This window comes from Chrysemys picta, chromosome 4 (genome assembly GCF_011386835.1).
Source record: "Chrysemys picta bellii isolate R12L10 chromosome 4, ASM1138683v2, whole genome shotgun sequence".
NCBI lineage: Eukaryota > Metazoa > Chordata > Testudines > Emydidae > Chrysemys > Chrysemys picta.
In genome coordinates this window covers 149,310,052-149,331,474 of record NC_088794.1, presented here as the reverse complement: position 1 = coordinate 149,331,474, position 21,423 = coordinate 149,310,052, and the positions used below count along the sequence as shown (strand labels likewise).

Genomic DNA, 21,423 nt, shown 5'->3' with positions numbered 1-21,423 from the left:
GGATGACTGTGGCATCTGAAGATTGTTTAAACACTTGCTTTCATCGACAGCTATTTATATTACACTAAATGACAGACATACATAGATGAAAGGATATCTTTGCTTAAAATTCAGAATTCCATCCCTTTAGTTAAGGTCTGAGAAAGCCCACAATCTGCTTTCCAAGACCTCCAACAAGTCTTCCAGCAAAATCAGTGAAGACCAAAGCTAACATATATGAAGTAAAAAGCAAGCAGAATTGTTTAGAAAATACCTTTTTAGTCTTTATTCATCATAAAGGAGAACAAAATGACATCCCTTTTTGTCTTTTAAGATCACATTCAGGGTTTTCCTAGCAAAATTAGCTTGCCCAGATTGTTCACTATATGTTTAGCCTACTTTGACAGGCCTAACTTGTAACCAAATAGTATATCTGCAATATGAGGACAGTGTTACTTTAAGAACTTTGATTTTTACATTCCATGACTTGAATGTTTCGATAAATGCAGTATTTGTTACTTAATTACTTCAGTTATTAACATAACTTTTGGGGGGGTTATTTTGTTCATTTTTTCAAGGAAAGGGAATAAACTACCAATACATGTTAACATTTAAAGAGGGCTTTGAAAGTCACATTTAAGTGAGATGAACTTCTGCAATGTGACTCAGAAATAGTCTCCAAGCCTATTAAGGGTAATAGGCATTGTGAGGTCACAAAAAGGGCGCGATTTCATTAGGAAATGTTAATTTCTCAGCAAATACCAACTAAACATGATCATTTTCCAGTCACCTGTAACTAACTCCTCTCTCCCAGGACTGACTTCTCAATAAGTACTGTTTACATGCAAGATCGAAGGATTTTCTTCATTCTTTTTTAGAGTTAAAGAGCAAAAATATCTCAAAGCCTTAGTTCTGAAAAAGTGTATTTTGTTCACTTCTCCAATAACTAAAAATAGCTAAAATATATTTTAAATTAGAAAACAAATAAACCCACAAGCTCCTCATCTCTACGTTCAAACCATGCATGAAAAATCTGAGTCCCCTAAAGAAGAATTTCTCAGAAAGCTGTGATCCTGTGAAGATGGGAAAACAGGCTTTACATTAACTAGCAGTTTAAGGGTTGTTCATTCAATACAATATGGAGAGATTTAGGTATCTATTTCCATTATTTTTAATAGGAATATGTACTCATCTCCTATTCATCACACTGGAAATATTCCTCCAAATACCTAGTTGCCAAAAAGGGCTCCATTTATTCCTGTTTAGGATCTATCTACAGTAGAAGTACTTATTTATTTTGTAATGTTCAGTATAAACAACAGGTTCTGAACACAATATAATAGTCACCATGTTTATGAAAAGTTCTTGACCAGTTATGTAGAGACCTTAGCCAAAATGAAATAATTGTTCATTCGTAGCAAATGAAAAGTAAAATGCCAATGGATTGCCATTAAAATGACTCTCTATTGTTCTGTCATATTTTCTTTGTTTTCGACTTCGAAGAGATGCAAATAAATACCAAAGTAAGTTTCAAAATACCATGGTAAATGTCTTGAAGTGATCCACCTCCACAGTATTCCATGCAGATCCACAGCTTTTCACGGCTATTTTTAAAAAGTTAAACATAACTGTTAGCAGTTGACTGATCTCTATACAGCAGATGCAGTCAATAATGATCATGATTTTATTATTTAACTGCTAGTTATTTGTTTTGTTTTCCATTTTCTTATACCCTGAGGAATTCTAAAGTGCTGATGTATCACAAAACCCAGATATACATTTTGCATGTGTTTTAATACATACAGAGCAGTCAAGTCAATATCAATTCTCACTTAGTGTGAAACTCCTTACGTGTCAGATTCACTGACAAATTACTCTGTTGATCAGAAGTGTAATATAACTGCCATAACCATGACCTTTTCTCCAAAATAAAGTTTGTGTAAAAATACAACTGAGGCATACATTCTATTAACTGAGATAAAATGATCTGGATATGCTATGCTATGCTAGTTTCAATGCTCAAAAGTGTGTTCCTCATAGATTCCACACCTCAGTTTTTCAAAGAAGTATTGGCTTAAGGATTTAGCCATAAGTCCAATTAAAGTCAATTTGAGTGGCACCTTTCACTTTGAAAATGTAACTCCCCAAGCAATTTGGAGACAAGATCTCCTAGAACTGTGTAGCTAGGATAAGAACCCTGATGTGGAAAGTGATGATATATATTCCCACAGAGCCCACTGATAGACTGCAGAACTGCAGAGAAATGGAAAATATTCTCCAACTTTTTGTACTGTATTTAATGTGTATACCTGAAAACACAGCCAGCTGGTCTCACCTCTTCTCTCTCTTCAATATTTCACAGCTGTCACACCACAGCCATGAAATCTGATTGTTACCAACAATTCAGATTTAGAATATTTACAAATCACAGCTACCCACCTATACTTTTGTAACAGCAGTACCTTTAAATAAAATACCAAGAAGCATAATTCTTTGGGTAAGTAACTAGCCTTTTTTATTTTAAAAGTTACTAGAATTTCAAATCTCCCCACTAACTTGGTAGGAAACCAAAACTCCCAAAACATCAGGCTATGAGGCTGGTTGCATTGCAACAGTCTCCAGGGAGAAGGCTGCTGGCTAGCAGAGATGGTGAATACTAGTCATTTTAAAAGGCAACTAGGAATCAAGGGACCAAATGAGAGGGGGACTGGGGCGTGAGGATAAAGGTGGCACTCCCCGGAAAGGAAGAGTTGTAGAAATGCACACAATTAAACAGGACTTACTTGAGATAGCTTCCAAAGTAGGCTACAATGTTGCAGTGTTTACATTCTTTAACCATATAGATTTCTTGCTGTATCAATGAAAAATCATCTCCTGAAAAACAAGAGATGGCACGGTCACGCCAACAACATACATAAAACACAGACCTACATATAAATCAGGGAAGTGGGCACAAAGTGACCAAGAGCTTGAAAAGCTCTGAAAACACGCACATCATTATGAAACCCCAAGCCACTGTATTTTGACAGCTGCTGACCCTGTTTGAAAGTTTCCAACTCAGCATCCTATTCAATATCAGTGATCCATTTATGTCCTTCTTTTCACTTTCCAATCTTTTTTACATAGTTTGCATGACACCAAAAGGTTTCTTGAAGACCAGTGGAGAAGAGCTGGCCTGGCAGTCTAGAGGTAGCCTGCAATATGATCAGTTCACTCACTAGCCAGAGCACTCCCAGTGCTTGCTGGCAAGACAGTACTCAGAGGGATGGGAACATCATACAATGCTTTTCAGCAGCTCCTTTGGCTACTTTTGGAAGGGAACTAACTGTTTCTGTAGGGGGTTGTTCTAACTCTTCATTTGCAGGGATGGGGGAGGGTGGGTCTATAGTACCAGTGATTCAAGAGCCCTAAAGGCGGAAGGAAATGGTCCCCCCCTGAGAGCAGACACCACAAAAACTATTTTTAAAAATTCCATTTCCAATTAATTCTGGGGGACAGCATATCGCCAGCACAGCACTCTCCGTCACTGATGACCAAGAGAGGAGGCCAGAGTCAGAGTCCCAAACTCTGATCTCCTTGCTACAGATGCATTTTAAAATGATGGATCATAGTGGTTATGCAAGTAAAATTAACCATCCTAAGCAATGTCTGTCTTGAACGCATTGTAATTAAAAAACACTTATTGAGGTTGTTCGCTGCCCTTGATATTTCCACCATTTAAATATAAAGGGATGCTAAAAGAAATTTGTCCCATAATTTTAATTTTATAAAAAGGGGTTTTTTTTAAAAAAAACCAAACAACTAGGAAACAATAGAACTGTTTGTTTAATACTAGGTCATTCCGATGAACAATAATTTTAAAACAAACATTCCCCTGTAGAATTTAGAACCCATACATTACAGCGCTAAGGCTCAGATCCTCAATCAATGGGAGTTAAACACTTAAATCCCTTTGAAGGTCTGGGCCCAAGAACCTGAAACTGAGTGTAAACAAACGTTAGACAGGTTGGTTTGATTTTCAGCGTCCAAGCGCATAAACTTAAAAACTAAATTAGAAGCGAGAATCTCAAAAATCCAAGGTGTTATTAGCAAGATGGGTAGGAGGGGGTGAAGAAGCAGCTAATTTACAGCATAGGATTTCACAACACCCCTTTAAAATAAGCCAGAAATACCGATCTACGTCATGGATTCACTTAAGATGTTCTTTTTAGATAAGAGGCATGAAGACGAGACATTCAAAACGTCAATTCTTCCCGATGTGAGAATTTACAGTAATAAATCTTCACAGGTTTAGATCAGTTATGCTAACTTCCACTCCAAAGAAATTATAACCCTCTGCAAACAGGTTCCAAATGGAAAAGCCGAGTGAAACAGTAGACAGGTTACAGGCAAGTAATTACATTTAAGAAAATATTGTTTCTAAATGAGTATTAATAGTGTTCCCCGGGTATATTATGTAAACTTTTTGTGCCTTACTGCAATCTAAAATGTTGACACTAGAAATTAATAACATCAATTTGTCTCCTCTCCCCTCCCCTCTCCCAAACAAAACAAGCCCTATAGTCCGTCTCTAGGTTGCTCTGCTCACAGATTTTGTTCAACAATAGCATATCATGATATCTGCAGGAAGGACCTGGTCCAGCTCCAATTAAGTCAATGAGAATCTTTCCATTTACTTCAATAGAGGTTGGATCAGACCCTAAATGATGGGGCACCAACATTACTATGGTCACTTTCTTGCAATGGAAACCAGGAAAGGAGGGCACAGAGGGGGCTGGTGATGGTGCTTAAGGAAGAGAGTGATTGGGGGCCTAATTTTGGAATGTACATTTTAAATGCATGTTCTGCAGCCAGATACTTCTTTGGCAACAGATGGAATTTAAATCCCAAGACAAAACTACATTAAGATGGAGTCAGGGTTGAGAGCACATATCTATAACAAGGGTAAAAAGCATTACAGGTATGTTGCAGTCATCCCATAGCCTTGCAGTACAAACCCAGAAAATGAAGAGTTACACTTACAAGAACTACGAGAAGTTCTTGTGGCACCTTAGAGACTAACACATTTATTTGGGCATAAGCTTTCGTGGGCTAAAACTCACTTCATCAAATGCATGGAGTGGAAAAACAAGAACTGCATAGTTAAGGTACCCAAACAAACTTAACTCTGCCCTGTAGCGACATCATGTAACAACAATGACAATGATGAAGGTATCTGTACCCAGAGTTTAGATAAAGACAATTAAAAAAAAAAAAAAGACATCAGGGTATTTTTTCTTTGCTCTTCCATGGTGTCACTACATGCAGAGTTAAGGCTTCAGCCAAGAGCAACAGCAAAAATACCAACCCTGAAGAGGAAGGTTCTTTGAGGGGGTTTTAAGACACCACCAGGGGTATTTCCTAACGACTGAGACAAGAGACAGGTATCCTCTGAAGAATGCAAGCAAATGAGAAACCTTCAAATACAACTGGCCAGTTCAAATAAGAGCTATCCCAAAAGAAAAGCTCTCGGAGATCAGAGTGTTTGGACTCCCCTCTCATCTCTCCTATACGCTGAACCTAAGCAAGAATACTTAGCAAACGTACTGAGTGAGGCCCACATGGCTATTGATCAAATGAACATTGATATGGCCAGTCAGGTCATAGTAATCCGAAATGTAGGCAGACAGCTATTTAGACATAGTCCTACTGTTAACAGCATTAAAAATAAAATAATAAAAATATATGGAGATATACCTATCTCATAGAACTGGAAGGGACCCTGAAAGGTCATCGAGTCCAGCCCCCTACCTTCACTAGCAGGATCAAGTACTGATTTTGCCCCAGATCCCTAAGTGGCCCCCCTCAAGTCACAACCCTGGGTTTAGCAGGCCAATGCTCAAACCACTGAGCTATCCCTCCCCCAAGGAAGAGGTGTGAGGTGAAACAAGAGGTGGAGAAGGCTGTCTAATAGCCTTAGTGTGCTTCAAGTAAAACCACAAGAACTTCTGAATGTTGAGTATACGGAGAAGGGCCTCGCTGGGGTGGACAAGCAGGCATGGAAAAAACATTAGCAGCACAATGGGCTCCTAGAAAGGTGGAGCTCAAAACATCACCTTAGAGGAGACTCTTCGAGGTGCCTGAAGCCGAGCACCTGAGATAGCCATTCTTTTTTGTTTATACATTGCAAGCTAAATAAATATAATAAAGCAGTTTCTATAAACCAGATGATCAGGTTCTGCACACTTTTTGTACTGTACAGGGGCGTTCCCCTATGATCATACTGAATTTTGGCATGAATTCATGCACCTGCCTAAAACTATTACTGTGAACAGAGGAATTTTGGGTTTGAGTCAGGTGGATTAATTCACTCCAGTGTCTCTGACAAATTTCCTACAGGAAACTGTTAAAACACTTATGTATAACAGACTGGAGCATTTCAAAATTCATGTCATTTTAAAAGAAGGTCAACATCAAATCCAAAAGAGTAAGTTTGAAGGAAGAAATCAGCACCAGGAAGGCATTATCTTTCGCTAGATAACAATGTCTGCAGTGTTGTTGTAGCCCTGTTGGTTCCAGGATATGAGAGAGACAAAGTGCTGAGATATCATCTTTTACTGGGCCAACTTCTGTTGGTGAAAGAGACAAGCTTTCACATCCACAGAACTTTTCCTCAGATTGTGGAGCTTGAAAGTTTCTCTGTCACCGACAGAAGTTGGTCCAATAAAAGACATTACCTCACCCACAGTGTCTCTATAGATAACAATATCAGTTCTCCAGCTGTTTGCATCACATCAAATGATGCCAAATCCCTTGTTAACAGAAATGTCTTCACATCAGAGGTCATCACTAAGTACTGTCTATTCATGAACAGACACTTGAATAGACATGGCACTTTTATTTCAAAGAGATGATCAAACAAGGTCCCAACCCTGAACACCTCACAATCATAGGTAGCAGCCTGAGGCCTAGTCTTCACTTACCGGCTGGTCCGGAGGCACGCAATCGATGTTCTGTGATCGATTTATCGCGTCTGGTTAAGACGCGATAAATCGATCCCGGATCGATCCCGGAAGTGCCCACAGTCGGCGCCGGTACTCCAGCTCTCCGAGAGGAGTACGCAGCGTCGACGGGGGGAGACTTCCGGCCGCGTCTGGACCCCGGTAAGTCCGGACTAAGGTACTTCGAATTCAGCTACGTTATTAACGTAGCTGAATTTGCGTACCTTAGTCCGAAGTCCGGACTAAGTGGGGACCAGCCCTGAGTTGCCCTTACAGAGACCTTGCCTAGCAAAGAGGGTTTTAGAAGGGATCCAAAGGAGGAGGTAGGAGGTGCTTGCTGGATGTTGAGAGAGATTGTCCTGAGTGTAGTGGACAAAGAGAAAGGAAGTGTGAAGAATAGAGCAGTCGGGAAAGAAACCTGATGGAGTACAGGGAGGCTAAAGAGAGGTCAGATATGTAGATAGGCGAGGAGTTATGTAGAACTTTAAAGGGAGGAGGAGGTGGAATTTCAAAAGAATAAGGGAATTAGTGCATAAGGGAGGAAAGCGGAAAAGCTGCTAGAATAGTGGAAGAGCAAGAGGCTCTAGGTGGCAGTATCTTGGACAGACTTTGAAGAGGAAAAGATGGGGAGGCCAAGATGAACTATTCCTTAAGCTCGTACTGGAATGAAGTGAAGGAAATTAACAATACGGCGTGACAATAATACTTGCTCTCAACGTTTCATTTGAAGGAAGACAGCAAGTGAAAATAAGACCTTAATTTTAAGCAAAGTAGCTGATGACAATATATCCTTGCAAAACAATTTACTTCTGGTTTAGTCATCAGAGACCACTTCGTGCTAAACAACATGTTATCGGAAAAATGTACTTTCGTCTACTCATATGTTTGCAATTATAGGTTATGCCGCATGCTGAGCAAAAAGCCGGTTTGGGGAGTTGTTGTAAATCATGCAAGCAGCATGGTGACTCACTGCCGCTTGCTAACATTATGTAATTGTATCTGTACAGTTAAACATACAGCATACAGAAGAGCAGTCACAATATAAAGTACTTTCCCCAGATCACAATTGGTGGTTGAACCTGCTCCATTTGGCTCAACGATCTGCTCTTCTCCCTGCCAACTGTGCTACAGAATAGACTATTTAAATCTGTGGCCATACCACCTTGTGCTGCGATCCCATCCAAAACTCACAAGCTAGGCAACTCAGGGCCTGGTACTTTAAGTCACACAGTGTTTGGATGGTTTCAGAGTAGCAGCCGTGTTAGTCTGTATCCGCAAAAAGAACAAGAATCACTCAGGCCCATCTGCACTAGAGAATGGTTCCAGTCGCAATTAAAGTTTTAGAATTAGCCTAACTAGCCAGTATTAGTTCTCACCAGCCATCCTAGATCTGGTGTTGGTCCATCCTGGATCCACATACACAGAGCACACACCTCTTTGGAGTAGGGGCATAATGTCTATGGTTGACAGGGTATATTCGCTCTTGATCACATTTTCATTTGTTCCACTGCCCTGCTATGAAGGGCACCATCCTGTGTAAGGAGCCACACATGCACCCCGGGAAGCCAGGGATTCACCCGCACCCTTGCAGCCCCTCCTGGACTGACTCTGGGTCACTTTGTTTATTTTTCAGAGATTCCCCCTGGGACAAATAGATAGTTATTGTTTTAATAAAATGGGATCTGCACGATCTCAGTGTGTGGGGAGAGAGAGAGAGAGTGGCATGGACAGAGCTGAGAAGAGCCACAGCGGCTCTTGGGCCTGCATGTAATTGAGAGGAAAGGGGTTTGCCAAAGACATCACTCCAGAGTTGGGCAGGAGCACTGGGAGACCAAAATGCACCCTGCCAGCTAGTCTGCCAGCACTCCTGATCTATGCTTGCTGGCAGAGGAGTAACGAATGCTACAAAGCATGCCTTCAGATCAGAAGCAGCAACACACAAACTTGCTGCATAACACCCATGAGGCAAATAACGTTATCTATTTTGCCACAGGACGTCATTGTAGACGGGGCTTCAAAGGTGCTGGAAGAAGTGGCATTTGCAGAACCATTGTGCCAGCATCAAACTCAAGGCAGTGAAATGCAAGTGAACAGTTTGCACCATTTGCAGCCATTCAAGATCTCTCTTGTGTTTTATCAGCGATGGGGTCCCCTGGCTAAATTCCAGATCAGGAAACGACTAACGACTTGAACTGTGCCATTTTTCCAAGTGTTTGTATTTGAACAATTAGAGCTCCCAGAAAAAGCAAGAAAAGTGTCTTGGGATAAGTTGTTATAACAATTCCTCTCAGTGTGCAAACTCCACAGCAAAGCTGCCCAAGGTACAATATCCAGATCTCACTAAACCCCTAGAGAAATTTACAGAGATCTCCCCATCCCATTCAATATTAGAAAGAAAAAAAATCATTCCAAACCCAATGTGTGAATCCAATCAGGGGTCCGATCTGTGCCGATGACTGATGTAGGTTTCACAATGTGCAGATTTTTATTTTAAAGTGGAATTTAGTGCTTTGATCTCCCCTTCCAGAGATATGTGCAGGTATCTGGCTTCTGATTGAAACCACGTTGCTTGTCATCTAAGCTGACATAAAATCTATTCAGAACCGATCATTACAGCAGCTTTAACTTTTGCTCTGTGTAGCTCGAAAGCTTGTCTCTCCCACCATCAGAAGTTGGTCCAATAAAAGATATCACCTCATCCATCTTGTCTCTCTAATATCCGGGGGCCGACACAGCCATAACAATGCTGCATATATCACCCCCTTGGACAGGTCTAGCTTTCCAGAACCCCAGTGCTGTGCCCAAGGTTCCCTTCATGGGCCCTCTAATGTCTAGGAGATTTGTGGGATCACCTTGCGCCTCTCACTCCTGTGTAAGGCATCTGGACGCTGGTCCTGGCTAGAGGATGGGTGGAGTAGAATGAGACTCTTCCCAAGGGATAAAGTCAAGCTGTGGTTGTTGTTGATGGGGGAGGAGGTTGTCTTTGGCCTACTGGCCTCCATCTTAGAGTTCCTTCAGAGCGGTCAGACACATGATCCCTCTGAGATGTGCTGATGCCTGTCAACCCTTCCCCCGGGCTGTTAGTGAGCAGCCTGCCACCCCCACTCAGTGGGATTACTAGAAGGAACTGCATGAGGCAGTCAGTTTGAGTGGCTTCAGGAACTCTGCCCAGGGAAGCATCAGTGGGTGGGAGGCTCTGGGAGTACAACACAATTAGTCTCACCTCAAACCACTGGATCCCATTACTTCCCTCCCTCCTCCATATGCATTCAGGCCCCTGAACCTGGCACATCCATGGAACAGCGGACACGTCCCCCCCAGTCTGCCTTCTTCCCAAGTCTCATGCTTTCCATTCTGTTTTCTGAACTGTCTCATGCCCAACTTTCCTCCCAGTTTCATCTTGTCCTCAATCACTTCCCACACTGGCTGCCTTCTTGATTTCATTAATTCTGTACAAGTCTGTGATGGGGTGTATTCGGCCTCTGCAACTCCCTGCTGGGCCCCAAGGTTCTCCAATTCCCCCCCGCCCCGCACCAAGAAGCGGCGAGCTAAGAGGAAAAGAGCAGCAAAGGTGGGTTCTCCAATCTTACCTAAAGAAGAGAATCCAGAGCAACCATTTTGGAAACCATAGACCCAATCCTCCAAGGGCTAGAGAGGCTAGCAACAGCCAATCAGGCCCTGCCAGTCCAGATAAAAGGAACTGCCTGGCCTTAGAAGGTCAGTTCCCACCTGGAATGACAGAGGTGAGGAAGGACACTCCTCTTTGGGCAAAGGGACCTGAGGGACAGCCAGAGTTTGTTTTCTGGCTGCGTTTTTCATAGCTGAGATTGCAGGGAGAGAACCTAAGAACCTTAGCACTGAAATAATGGTGAACCTACAGGGCCCAAGTAGGAAGAGGCTCGGGGAAGAAGCAGCAATGAATTGAATCAAGCACTACATGGCTGCTGTTTATAGGATCCTTGGGCTGGAGCCGATATTAGTGGTGGGTCCGGACTCCCCTCCTAGCCACACACAAAGTGGCATAAACCCCAAGAAGGGGATGGAGCTTATTTGGGAGCCTGAACAAAGGGCTGAATTTAAGTGGCCCAGAGCCAGGGCTGAAGACTCTAGTGAGAGCAAATAGACTGTTAACTGACTCTTTAAGACCCTGGAAGGGTGTCATTCAGACTTTGTGACTCGGCTGGAGGGCCATGCCGCTCAGGACCCACCATGGTCAGCCAGCAGCTTGCAGGAGGCATCCTGGCGAGAGGAGGACTGCAATACCACTCCCAGCCACAATGAGGCACTCAAGAGGTGAGTGCCCCTTCACACAGTCAGTAAAAGGTTAAGCTGAGAAAGGAAAACATAACCTAGACACGTTAGCTATCTGACATAAGAACAGTTAATTGTGAGAACACAGTAGAAAGCTGCATAATATGTAATAATCAAACTAATAAAATGACACCAGATTTCAAGAAATATGTTTCAGAGCACTTGGTATTTTTATTGCACTACTTTAAATAAAACAGTGCATTACCGCATGCCTTCTGCATCATAAATAGCAATTAAAAACACTGTGTTGCTTCTGTTTTGCCTTCTGTATAACCTGAAGACAGGCTGGTTTGTTCAAAAGCGGTTTGAATTTGGTGCTCATGAAGCTGAAGGTTACTGTCACAGAGATTAAGGCCAGAAGGGAGCACTAGATCACCTTATCTGACCTCCTGTATATCACACCCCACCAACCCCACCCAGCGCCCTAAACTAACCCAACTACATAAATGAGACCAAAGTATTACAGCCCACAGGAGACTAGGCCACTATGGGCCATAGGCAGAGAATAGGCAGGACTGAGGGGTATCGGTGCTTGAGGCCTCCACATGGCAGGGAAATGGTTATACCCAGATAATCCTGGCAAGTAACCCACACGCTGCAGGGAAGGTGACAAAACCCACAAGACCACTGCCTGTCTGACCTGGGGGAGAATTCCTTCCCGACCCCATCTATCGCCATCAGTTAGACCCCTGCCTATGCAAGAAAGAATGAGCCAGCCAAGCCCTTGAGAGAGAGAGAATGCTCAGTGCCAGTTCAGAGTCCTGGCCCACCCTGACAATGAACCATCTCCAACCATATCAATCAACTTGCTTACACTACACCTTACTCTAAGATGCGGTCTCTCTCAAACAACTCCAGTGTGCCCCTAAAACTGCCCTGAAACATCCCATTCCAGTTCTGGGTATGTCGTAAGCGAAGAATGATCTATCATGTCAAATTGCATAGTGGTCTCATTTAGTGAAATGATATCGACCAGGGTTAGAATGGGACCAGACTAAGAGTCAGCATTTGAATCCAGGTGTCAGAAGTGAAAGGCTACAGGGCCAACACCATACCACTTCATAGCTCATGAAGCCTTTTTTTTTTAAAAAAAAGAACATGGTCACACACTAAGGACCAGATTCTTAAGTCCAGCGAGGTTGCGCTCAGCACAAGGTGGTTGTGGAGAGTCAAAGGTAACTTAAAGCCATTTTCATACACCTCCAATCTTGGGGGCTGCTAGGGCCAGTTCAGCCACATGTTAAGTTAAAGTAGGCTGAGAGTTGCTCTTACTTACATCAGCTGGTAACGGCCCCCTAGGGGCCACTACACAGCTAGGGATTGCCAGAGTATACAATGGTCGTCCCAACAATATCTCCCCACCCTCTTTCAATCCCCAACATATTCCTTATTAAGGCAGCTTTCCAGCTCCTACGGACTGCAGAATGGCCCAAAGAGGCCAGAACAGTGGTTGAGGATCTGGCTGTAATAGTTCAACAGATGTGATCAAATATTAAAATGAAAGTAAGTGACTTCAGAATGTGGATCACAAAGTGCAGAAACTAATATTGTGAACAAAACACCCTGCTCTGAATTTATGAAAACCAAACACCACACATGTGGACAGTTATTTGCTATGGCATTAAAATCTCTGAACTTCCAACTTCAATCAACATAGAACAAGATACATCAATAGTCCAACTTAAAATACAACTAGCTTCTTTTGCCCCAAACAGAATATTTCTACAAGAAAAATAAAGACATCAGACCAATTCTCCCTAAACCAAATGAAAACTAGCAACTAGATACTTCAGTAAATTTGTAAAGGGGTTTATTTAGAGCATTACAAACATATTTCAAATATTCCCAGTGTTTTTATTTAATGGTACAGCAGTATTTGCGATGTAGATTCCCATTAAATTCAAAAGTAATTTTTACTGTATTTTCCTAAAGAGAAGGCTCTGCAGAGAAGAATCATACTGATAAATAATTGTCCTTCTGCATCTACTGTTCCATCAGTTCATCTGCTAAATCCATACAAGGAAGTGGATTCTGTGTTTCACATAGTTTTGGCTTCTGCGCAGGTCTCTTGAAAATACTGAGTACAGTTAGAATTAGTTTCTGAAATCGAGCTGGCTCTCAAGTTATGTGAAGCATTTGAACTCAGTGGATGTTGGGAAATGTCACTAGCGTGCCAGAATATTTTTGGCTAAATGCTCTCCAAAGTCTGTGCCAAAAGAAGTGAAAAACACTGTCTAGTCCGATTTTATTAGTACTGTCTAAGTAACAGGGTTAGCTGAGCTAGCACACTGCACAGAAGTTCAAACAAATTCAGGACTGAAGCCTTCTAAACGGGGGTGGGGGGATGGGGGTAGTTTCCTTTGTTTAGAGGAAGGGGACAAGCAGGTGGAAGAAGAGATTTAACAATTTTGCAACCTTGGTTTTATTTCCATGTTTCTTTTGCCTACTAATCCAATTATTACCATTAGAGTGGTAATGGGAACAAAACACAAACCATTCCCATCCTAAAATTAAGCAGTTTCTTTCTCTGGGTTGTCTTCTCCATGGGTCCCATACAACAGTGAGAATTTCTCAGCTACCACCTGATTTTGGGCAGCCTTTTTTCACCTCTGATTCAGTGCACATGGCTGGAAGTTAAAGCTAGACAAATTCAGACTGGAAATAAGGCATACATTTAACTGTGAGAGTAATTAACTATTGGAACAGTTTACCCACGGTCGCGGTGGATTCTCCATTGCTAACAATTTTTCAATCAAAATTGGATGTTTTTCTAAAAGATCTGCTTGGAAAGTTCTCTGTCCTGTGTGATACATGAGGTCAGATTAGATGAACACAGTGGTCCCTTATGGTCTTGGATTCTATGAATATATGAATCACTTGCCGCATCATTCTTTGTTTTCCTCAGTTGCTTCCTCTCCTCTGAGGTCCCCTATTATGGTGACCATCCCTCTCAGCTGAAAAGGACTGTACAGAACTCAAAATTAGCCAAGCTCCTTCATTTCTCTAGTGACAGCAACATTCAGAATCTTTAACAGCATATTATCAATGTCATCTCTAGCTGTGTCCTCTGGTCTAAATGCAAAGACTTAGCCCCCTACCTCAACCACCAAATGTTCCATTCTGCCTGCTCAGATACTCAAATGTCTTCAACGCTGTACTGAAGACAGCATATTTGCTACACTCTGGGTTTGGGTTAAAAGGAGTTGTATTCTCTGCAAGAGCTCCAAGATTAATTGGTAGAGTTTCTCGCATTGACCTGATGCCAGGGCGGGCAGTACTACAGCCTGACTACTGTTTAATCTGAAACACCCCAATATATTGGACAACATCCATTCAAAACTTTCAAAATAAGTCAAAACTTTATATAAATACAAAATCTCCCCCAGAGCCAATGCAGAGATTTTTTTACAAGATGAGAGTGATATGTTGAGACAGCCACGTCTACCTGCAAGGATGTGAGCTGCTGCATTCTAACTAGACTGCATCATTGAGGCCATGTGAGCAAACACTCCAGAGAATAAAGAAATACTGTAATCCAGCCTTAAAAATAATACCCCCACAAGGTCTTCACCAGCAGTCTGTGCAAGCATCTCCAAAGAAGGAACTCATGCTAGCAATGGTTTGTAGTTATCTAAAAAACTGGAAAAGTGGTCACTTGCCTGAGGCAAGTCAGGCTAGCAGTACAGCGAAATTTACAAAGCTATAATCACCATTGCTAATTACAGTAGTGTTCTACTGTAGCAGCAGTGAAATGGGTCACATGGTATGTTTCACTCTGCTACTCAAAGTGAAAAGCACAGCAGGGACAATCTCTAGCTTCTGAAGGGTCTTTCCCTCCCCACACCTCCCTCTACCAGCAGAGGATTAAGTCCCTGCCTCTGCTCACAGCTTTCCAAGCAGCACATAAAAACATACAAGCGTCTGGTCTATTTCTTGTGGATCAGGAGCAGAAACCTAGGGGCTTAAGGGGGCCAGTTTTACTGCATTCATCATAGGCTGAATCCACCCCACTCTTCTCCATAAAAAAAAACCATTGCCCTGTCCTGTCTTTGGGCCAAGCACTTTGGTCTTTAACTCTCCCACTACAGGCTGGCAGGACCTGTTGGGGCTCATCTACTCTCTGCAGTAAGTGCTGACGCCCCCCGTTGAGGTTACAATTTAGGGTACATCAGCTGAGGGTATGGGAAGAAAGATTTAGTGCCTCTCGATGTATGATCTAAAAGAAAACGTGGGTGGATAAAGCTGACCAGAATCTACGTATAAACTAATGTTGACTCTGTTTTCCTCTCCTTTAACATCACATAATTAGAAAGAGCCCTCGCTGCATTTTATATGTGTAAACAAGAACTTCCTATTTTGCCAATGAACAATTGCTAGTAGCAGCAGCACATAACTAGAGGCCCCAACTGAGATCAAGCCTCCATTGTGCTGGGCTCTGTATAGACACCAAGTACGAGACAGTCCCTGTGCCAAAGAGCTTACAGTCTGAACAGAGAAATCAGAAAGAGCTGAGAGGACAAGAGGCACAGAAAGGTGAAGTCACTTGTCCCAAGTGACACAGCAAGACAGAAACAAAACTGGGAAAGGATCCAGGTCTCCTGGGTCCCAGTTCTCTACCTCTTCAATATCTAAGCAGGTAATTAGCTCTAGTTTGGGATAAATAGGCTCCAAGAGTTTGACTACCAGAATTAAGGTGTTTATCTAACATGATGCAGGGGCTGTCAGAGCCACCGCCATTGGAATAGGAAGTTCTAATCATCCAAACTTAGTCAGACATGCGCTGGGCTGGATTTGCAGAAGACTCAGATTTTAAGGTCAGAAGGGACATAAAAACGGCCATACTGGGTCAGACCAAAAGTCCATCTAGCCCAGTATCTTGTCTTCTGACAGTCACCAATGCCAGGTGTCCCAGAGAGAATGAACAGAACAGGTAATCATCAAGTGATCCATCCCCTGTCGCCCCATTCCCAGCTTCTGGCAAACAGAGGCTAGGGACACCATCCCTGCCCATCCTGGCTAATAGCCATTGATGGACCTATCCTCCATGAATTTATCTAGTTCTTTTTTAAACCCTGTTATAGTCTTGGCCTTCACAACATCCTCTGACAAGGAGTTCCACAGGTTGACTGTGCATTGTGTGAAGAAACGCCATCATGACCATCTAGCCTGACCTCCAAGAAGGCCTTACTAATTTTTAAGCTGGGTTCTACAGACAACAAATACATTTTAATTTCTAGGTATCCATTGCTCACAACTGGTGGGTGCCTCACAGTTAAAAATAAAATCCAGGAAACAGCAAACATAAAATCCACATCTCACTCATGAGTGCGAGCACGTACTCGCTCTCTCACGCACACACGAAACCCCTCACATATGTGCTCGCACCCCCGCCCCCCAAGTCTGTACTCCTTCCCTGAAGGCGGCCACAAAAACAAACTGATGTTTGGGAAGAGCACACTGCAGAACTGCAGCCTTCAAAAAGGAAGGTTCTGCATCCCACACAAATCATGGGGCAAGAGACCAGGCTGAGCAAGTTGTGGGGTGACAAACATAGGAAGGATACGTGGAAGATAATTATGAGGAGGGATTTGAAAGTGAAGAGGGGAGCAAGAAGTGGGATATTAACCCTGCACACTCAGAGGTGGTACAGATTATATTTTGGGAGAGGAGTTGGAATCCTCTCACACTCCAGGAATAGGTTAATTGTCCCATCCCAATTTCCATGCAGGACTCCAAGGTCAGATTTCAGATCAACAGCTATCCTGGGCAGTGACAGGGTGGTGGTAGGATAAAATCTACAGCGCTCTCATCAGCCCAGGATAGAAAAATGGCAGCACATTAACATGCAGGGGTGTGAGAGACTGGCTTTTCTAACACAGCTAGATGGGTATTAGCCAGTTCCCCCAATCTGAACTTGTACTGCCCCTTACCTCTCTGCTCTCACACAATGACTCATGCAGACCATGGGAACTGAGAAGCTTGGTGGAGGTGAGGGACAGGAGGGAAGGACAGGAGAGATGGAAGGCAGCTACACTGCCTGTTCCTCTCTGCCTCTCCCATAGAATATTTTTTTTGGGGGGGGTGCCTGCAGGAGAGGTTTGAACACTAGCTCTGTAAACAGGAATTAAAACATTAATGTACAGGCTATTCTGTAACAGTTTATAGGGGGGGGGGAAATGCCCCTTGTCCTCAAGCTTGCCTTTAAACTAATAAACCAAACCTTACTGTTATAAATTAATAGGTGGTAGATAAAATAGATAAGAACGAAGGAGAAACAACAAAAAGGAAATAACCAAAGGTAATTGTGTACCACGCTTTAAATAATTCTGTAGCGTTTCCTGAAACCTAACCACTGAAACTACTGCAACCACCATTTTTTCAGCGAATGGTAATAAAATGCAAATGCCCTATTACTGCTGTGTGAAAACAAATATACAGGGGAACTGGCAATGTTTAATGACAGATCACATGCCTCCCAACAGTACTTGGAAAGAATGTAAAACTTACCTGGCTCTAACTTGATAATTTTTACAGCAGCCAACTCTCCTGTATGAAGATTTCTGGCCTAAAATAAGAAAGTTAAGACATATTTAATCATAATGCAAGGGCCTTATAAACAATGGACTTATAAACAATGGCCTTTTATGTAGTGAAGCCTTGTATTACAGTACAGCACAATGCAATTAATTGCAAGCCCTCTGGGGCAGAGATTGTCTGTTTCTATGGTTGTACAGCTCAAGCACAATAGGCCCTAATCCTGGCTGGGTCTTGGGGTGCCACCAATGTGCTAACACTTACCCTAATCAAGCTCAGAAAATACAATTAGTTACCTGCAACTACTGCCTCTACACATTCATGCTTGTGGGATGTACTCCTCAGGGCTGCTGAAGTGGGAACCTTTTGGAGCCTGTCTGGATTGCACCAGCAGCCTCTTGCAGCACCAATTGCTCAGAGGTGAGGTTATAAAGGACTGTGCAGTCCCCACTCTCTCATTTCCTACCACTAACCCCCAGAGCATTATACAAGTAGAACTCATATGAAGAGGGGAAGGTAGGTGAGCAGCGAGACTATGCAGAGGCAACACTCTTAAAATAGCCACCGTTTCTTATAAGCAACCTTAATCTTCACTCCGCAGCAGCCTCTGCGTTGTCCTGCTTGTGAGAGTCTAGCGAGCAGTTCAGCCCTCAGGGAAGGTAGGCTGAATTAATTACGGATCACAGAACTGCTCTCTCAAAGTATAAGATCTAGATGCCAAGTTAAGAGAGTAGTGCTGCACATAGACGTGATTAGAACCCCAGGTATTAGCCTTGCAGATTTCTATGATGGAAACATTTCACGGGGATTTCATTAATGCTATCTTAGCTCTAGTAAAGTGAGCACTAAGTCACCCAGGTGCTGTCACCCTCGCTAAGGTATATTATTTTTGACGTACAGCCTAATTCACTGAGGCAGGTGCTGAATGGAATCGGCATCTCCTTTCCACCGATCATCCAAAGGTTACAAGAAATCTATTCCTAGTTGTTTTATCCCCATCCAAAATAGAAACACACATTTCCCTGGGCACCCTGGATATGGAGTGAGGTTACAGGAGGAATTTGGGAGATAAATAACCTGAGATGGATGAAATTCGGACACCGCTTTTAGCAAGAATTTAGGATGAGGATACAGAGCAAGTTCATCCCCCTGGAATGAGGAGAAGGGAGGCTGAACCCTTGAAGCGTACAACGCACTCCCCCCCCCCCCCAGATTTTATGCTGATTTTAACACTGGGGGGGAATAAGGAGCACTAGCCCAAGGACTCTAAAGGTGAATCCCTCATCTTTGTCAACACTAAGTCAAGATTCCATGTCAGGACAGATCCTCGAACCTACAGATGACAACCACCAGCCCTTTCAAAATCCGGTGATTGTCAGGCAACTGAAGGTCGCAGAACCATCCACTGCAAGTGACATGCTCAGATGGTAGACAAGTGCAGCTCGACTGAAGACAAGAAGAGGCTGAGCAAATAGCCCAAAAGAGAAGATACGGAGGCGGAACATAGATTGTTATCCACTCCCCACAGAGGAAACTTTCTCCACTTCTGAGAATAACCTTTCACATTAACTGGCTTTCTAGAGTGCAGGAGAATCCCTTTGTACTTCTACAGCGTGAAACAGCGCAGAAGTAGTCTGCGTCCTGTGTCCAAGCCAGAAGGTAGAGTGACTTGGTCAGAATACAGGATAAGGGTCTTCTTGACACTGTAAACCTGACAATACCATTAGGAAATATGGAGATTCCCATAAGAGACCAAGGACGGATTTGCTCACACTGTGACCCATGACGCGCTTACTGGTGTCCCCTGAGAAATAGCTCATCACATAGTGTTGGCTTTTCCCTCTTTGCTTCCAGCTGTTCAACTGCATTTCTTAGACGTTGAAACATACAACACACTATATCCTTTCCTGATACTACTTTTCCATGTAAGCAATAGCTGCCATTGCTACAGGGATGTTATGCAAATGTCAATTAGATAGGATGCGGTCTGCCAACCTTCTCTGGCCTGCTGAAAGTGCCTGGCACTCATTCACAGCTTTTAAAGCCAAAAGGATCATTGTGATAATCTAGTCTGACCTCCAGCACAACACAGACCACAGAACTTCCCTGAATTAATCCCTGCTTCAAATCCTATAGCTGTGGTTGAACCAGAGCAGATCTTTTAGAAAAACATCCAATATGGATTTAAAAAAATTTCAGTGACAGAGACTCCACCACAACCCTTGGAGTAAGTTGTTCCAAATGGTTAATTATCCTCACTGTTCAAAATTTGCACTTTATTTCTGGTCTGAATTTGTCTAGCTTCAACTTCCAGTCACTGGACTTCGTTATACCTTTGTGTGCTAGATTAATAATAGCGGGGTTATCAGATTTCTGTTAAATTACATTGATGGAGCTCCTTGAATCTCTCATTATAAGGCAAGTTTTACAGTCATGCTTGTGGCACTTCTTCGAATCCTCTCCAATTTTTCACCCTCATTCTTGAATTGCAGACACCAGACCTGGACACAATATTCCACGTATACAGCCAAGGATTGCATTAAGCCCTTTTGACTGCAGCGTCACACTGGGAGCTCATATTCAGCCAATCATCTACCATGCCCCACCCCGGCCGTTTTCAGAGTCTCTGCTTCCCAGGAGAGAGTCCCCTAGCCTGTAAGTAAGGCCTGCATCTTTGTTCCTAGACGTACAGCCTGACATACTGAACTGTATATTATTTGCTCATGCCCTGCTTACCAAGCAACAGGCCCGTCCCGGGGGGAGGGGGGCAAGTGGGGCAATTTGCCCCAGGCCCCCACGAGAATATAGTATTCTACAGTATTGCAACTTTTTTTTTATGTAAGGGGCCCCCCGAAATTGCTTTGCCCCAGGCCCCCCGAATCCTCTGGGCGGCCCTGCCAAGCAATCCAGATTGCTCTCTATCAGTGACCTGTCCTCTTCGTTATTTACCCCTCCCCCAATCTTTGTGCCATCTGCAAACTTTCAGTAATAATTTTACATTCTTCCAGATCATTGATAAAAATATTAAAAAGCACAGGGCCAAGAACCAAACTCTGCAGAAACCCACTAGATGTGGGTGTTTACAATTGCATCTTGAGACCTATCAGCTTTTAGCCAGTTTTTGAACTATTTAATATGTTCCATATTGACTTTGTATTGTTCTATCTTCTTAAGCAAAATGTTGTGAGGTACCAAGTCAAACACCTTACAGAAGTCTAAGTATATTACAACAACACTATTACCATTATCAAACAAAACTGTAATCATAGAATCATAGAATCATAGATTATAGGACTGGAAGGGACCTCGAGAGGTCATCGAGTCCAGTCCCCTGCCCGCATGGCAGGACCAAATACTGTCTAGACCATCCCTGATAGACATTTATCTAACCTACTCTTAAATATCTCCAGAGACAGAGATTCCACAACCTCCCTAGGCAATTTATTCCAGTGTTTAACCACCCTGACAGTTAGGAACTTTTTCCTAATGCCCAACCTAGACCTCCCTTGCTGCAGTTTAAACCCATTGTTTCTGGTTCTATCCTTAGAGGCTAAGGTGAACAAGTTCTCTCCCTCCTCCTCATGACACCCTTTTAGATACCTGTAAACTGCTATCATGT

General features: G+C 42.9%; 1 protein-coding gene across 1 annotated transcript in view; it reads right to left on the bottom strand.

Annotated features, from left to right (window-relative positions):
• The window catches only part of MAP4K5 (mitogen-activated protein kinase kinase kinase kinase 5), an 84,279-nt gene that overhangs the window by 39,924 nt on the left and 22,932 nt on the right, over positions 1-21,423 (bottom strand). The window contains exons 3-5 of the mRNA XM_008168603.4: positions 17,778-17,835; positions 2,763-2,853; positions 1,519-1,583 (exon numbers count right to left, since the gene is read on the bottom strand). Coding sequence (XP_008166825.1) covers positions 1,519-1,583; positions 2,763-2,853; positions 17,778-17,835 — 214 coding nt within the window. The remainder of the gene's footprint in view (positions 1-1,518; positions 1,584-2,762; positions 2,854-17,777; positions 17,836-21,423) is intronic.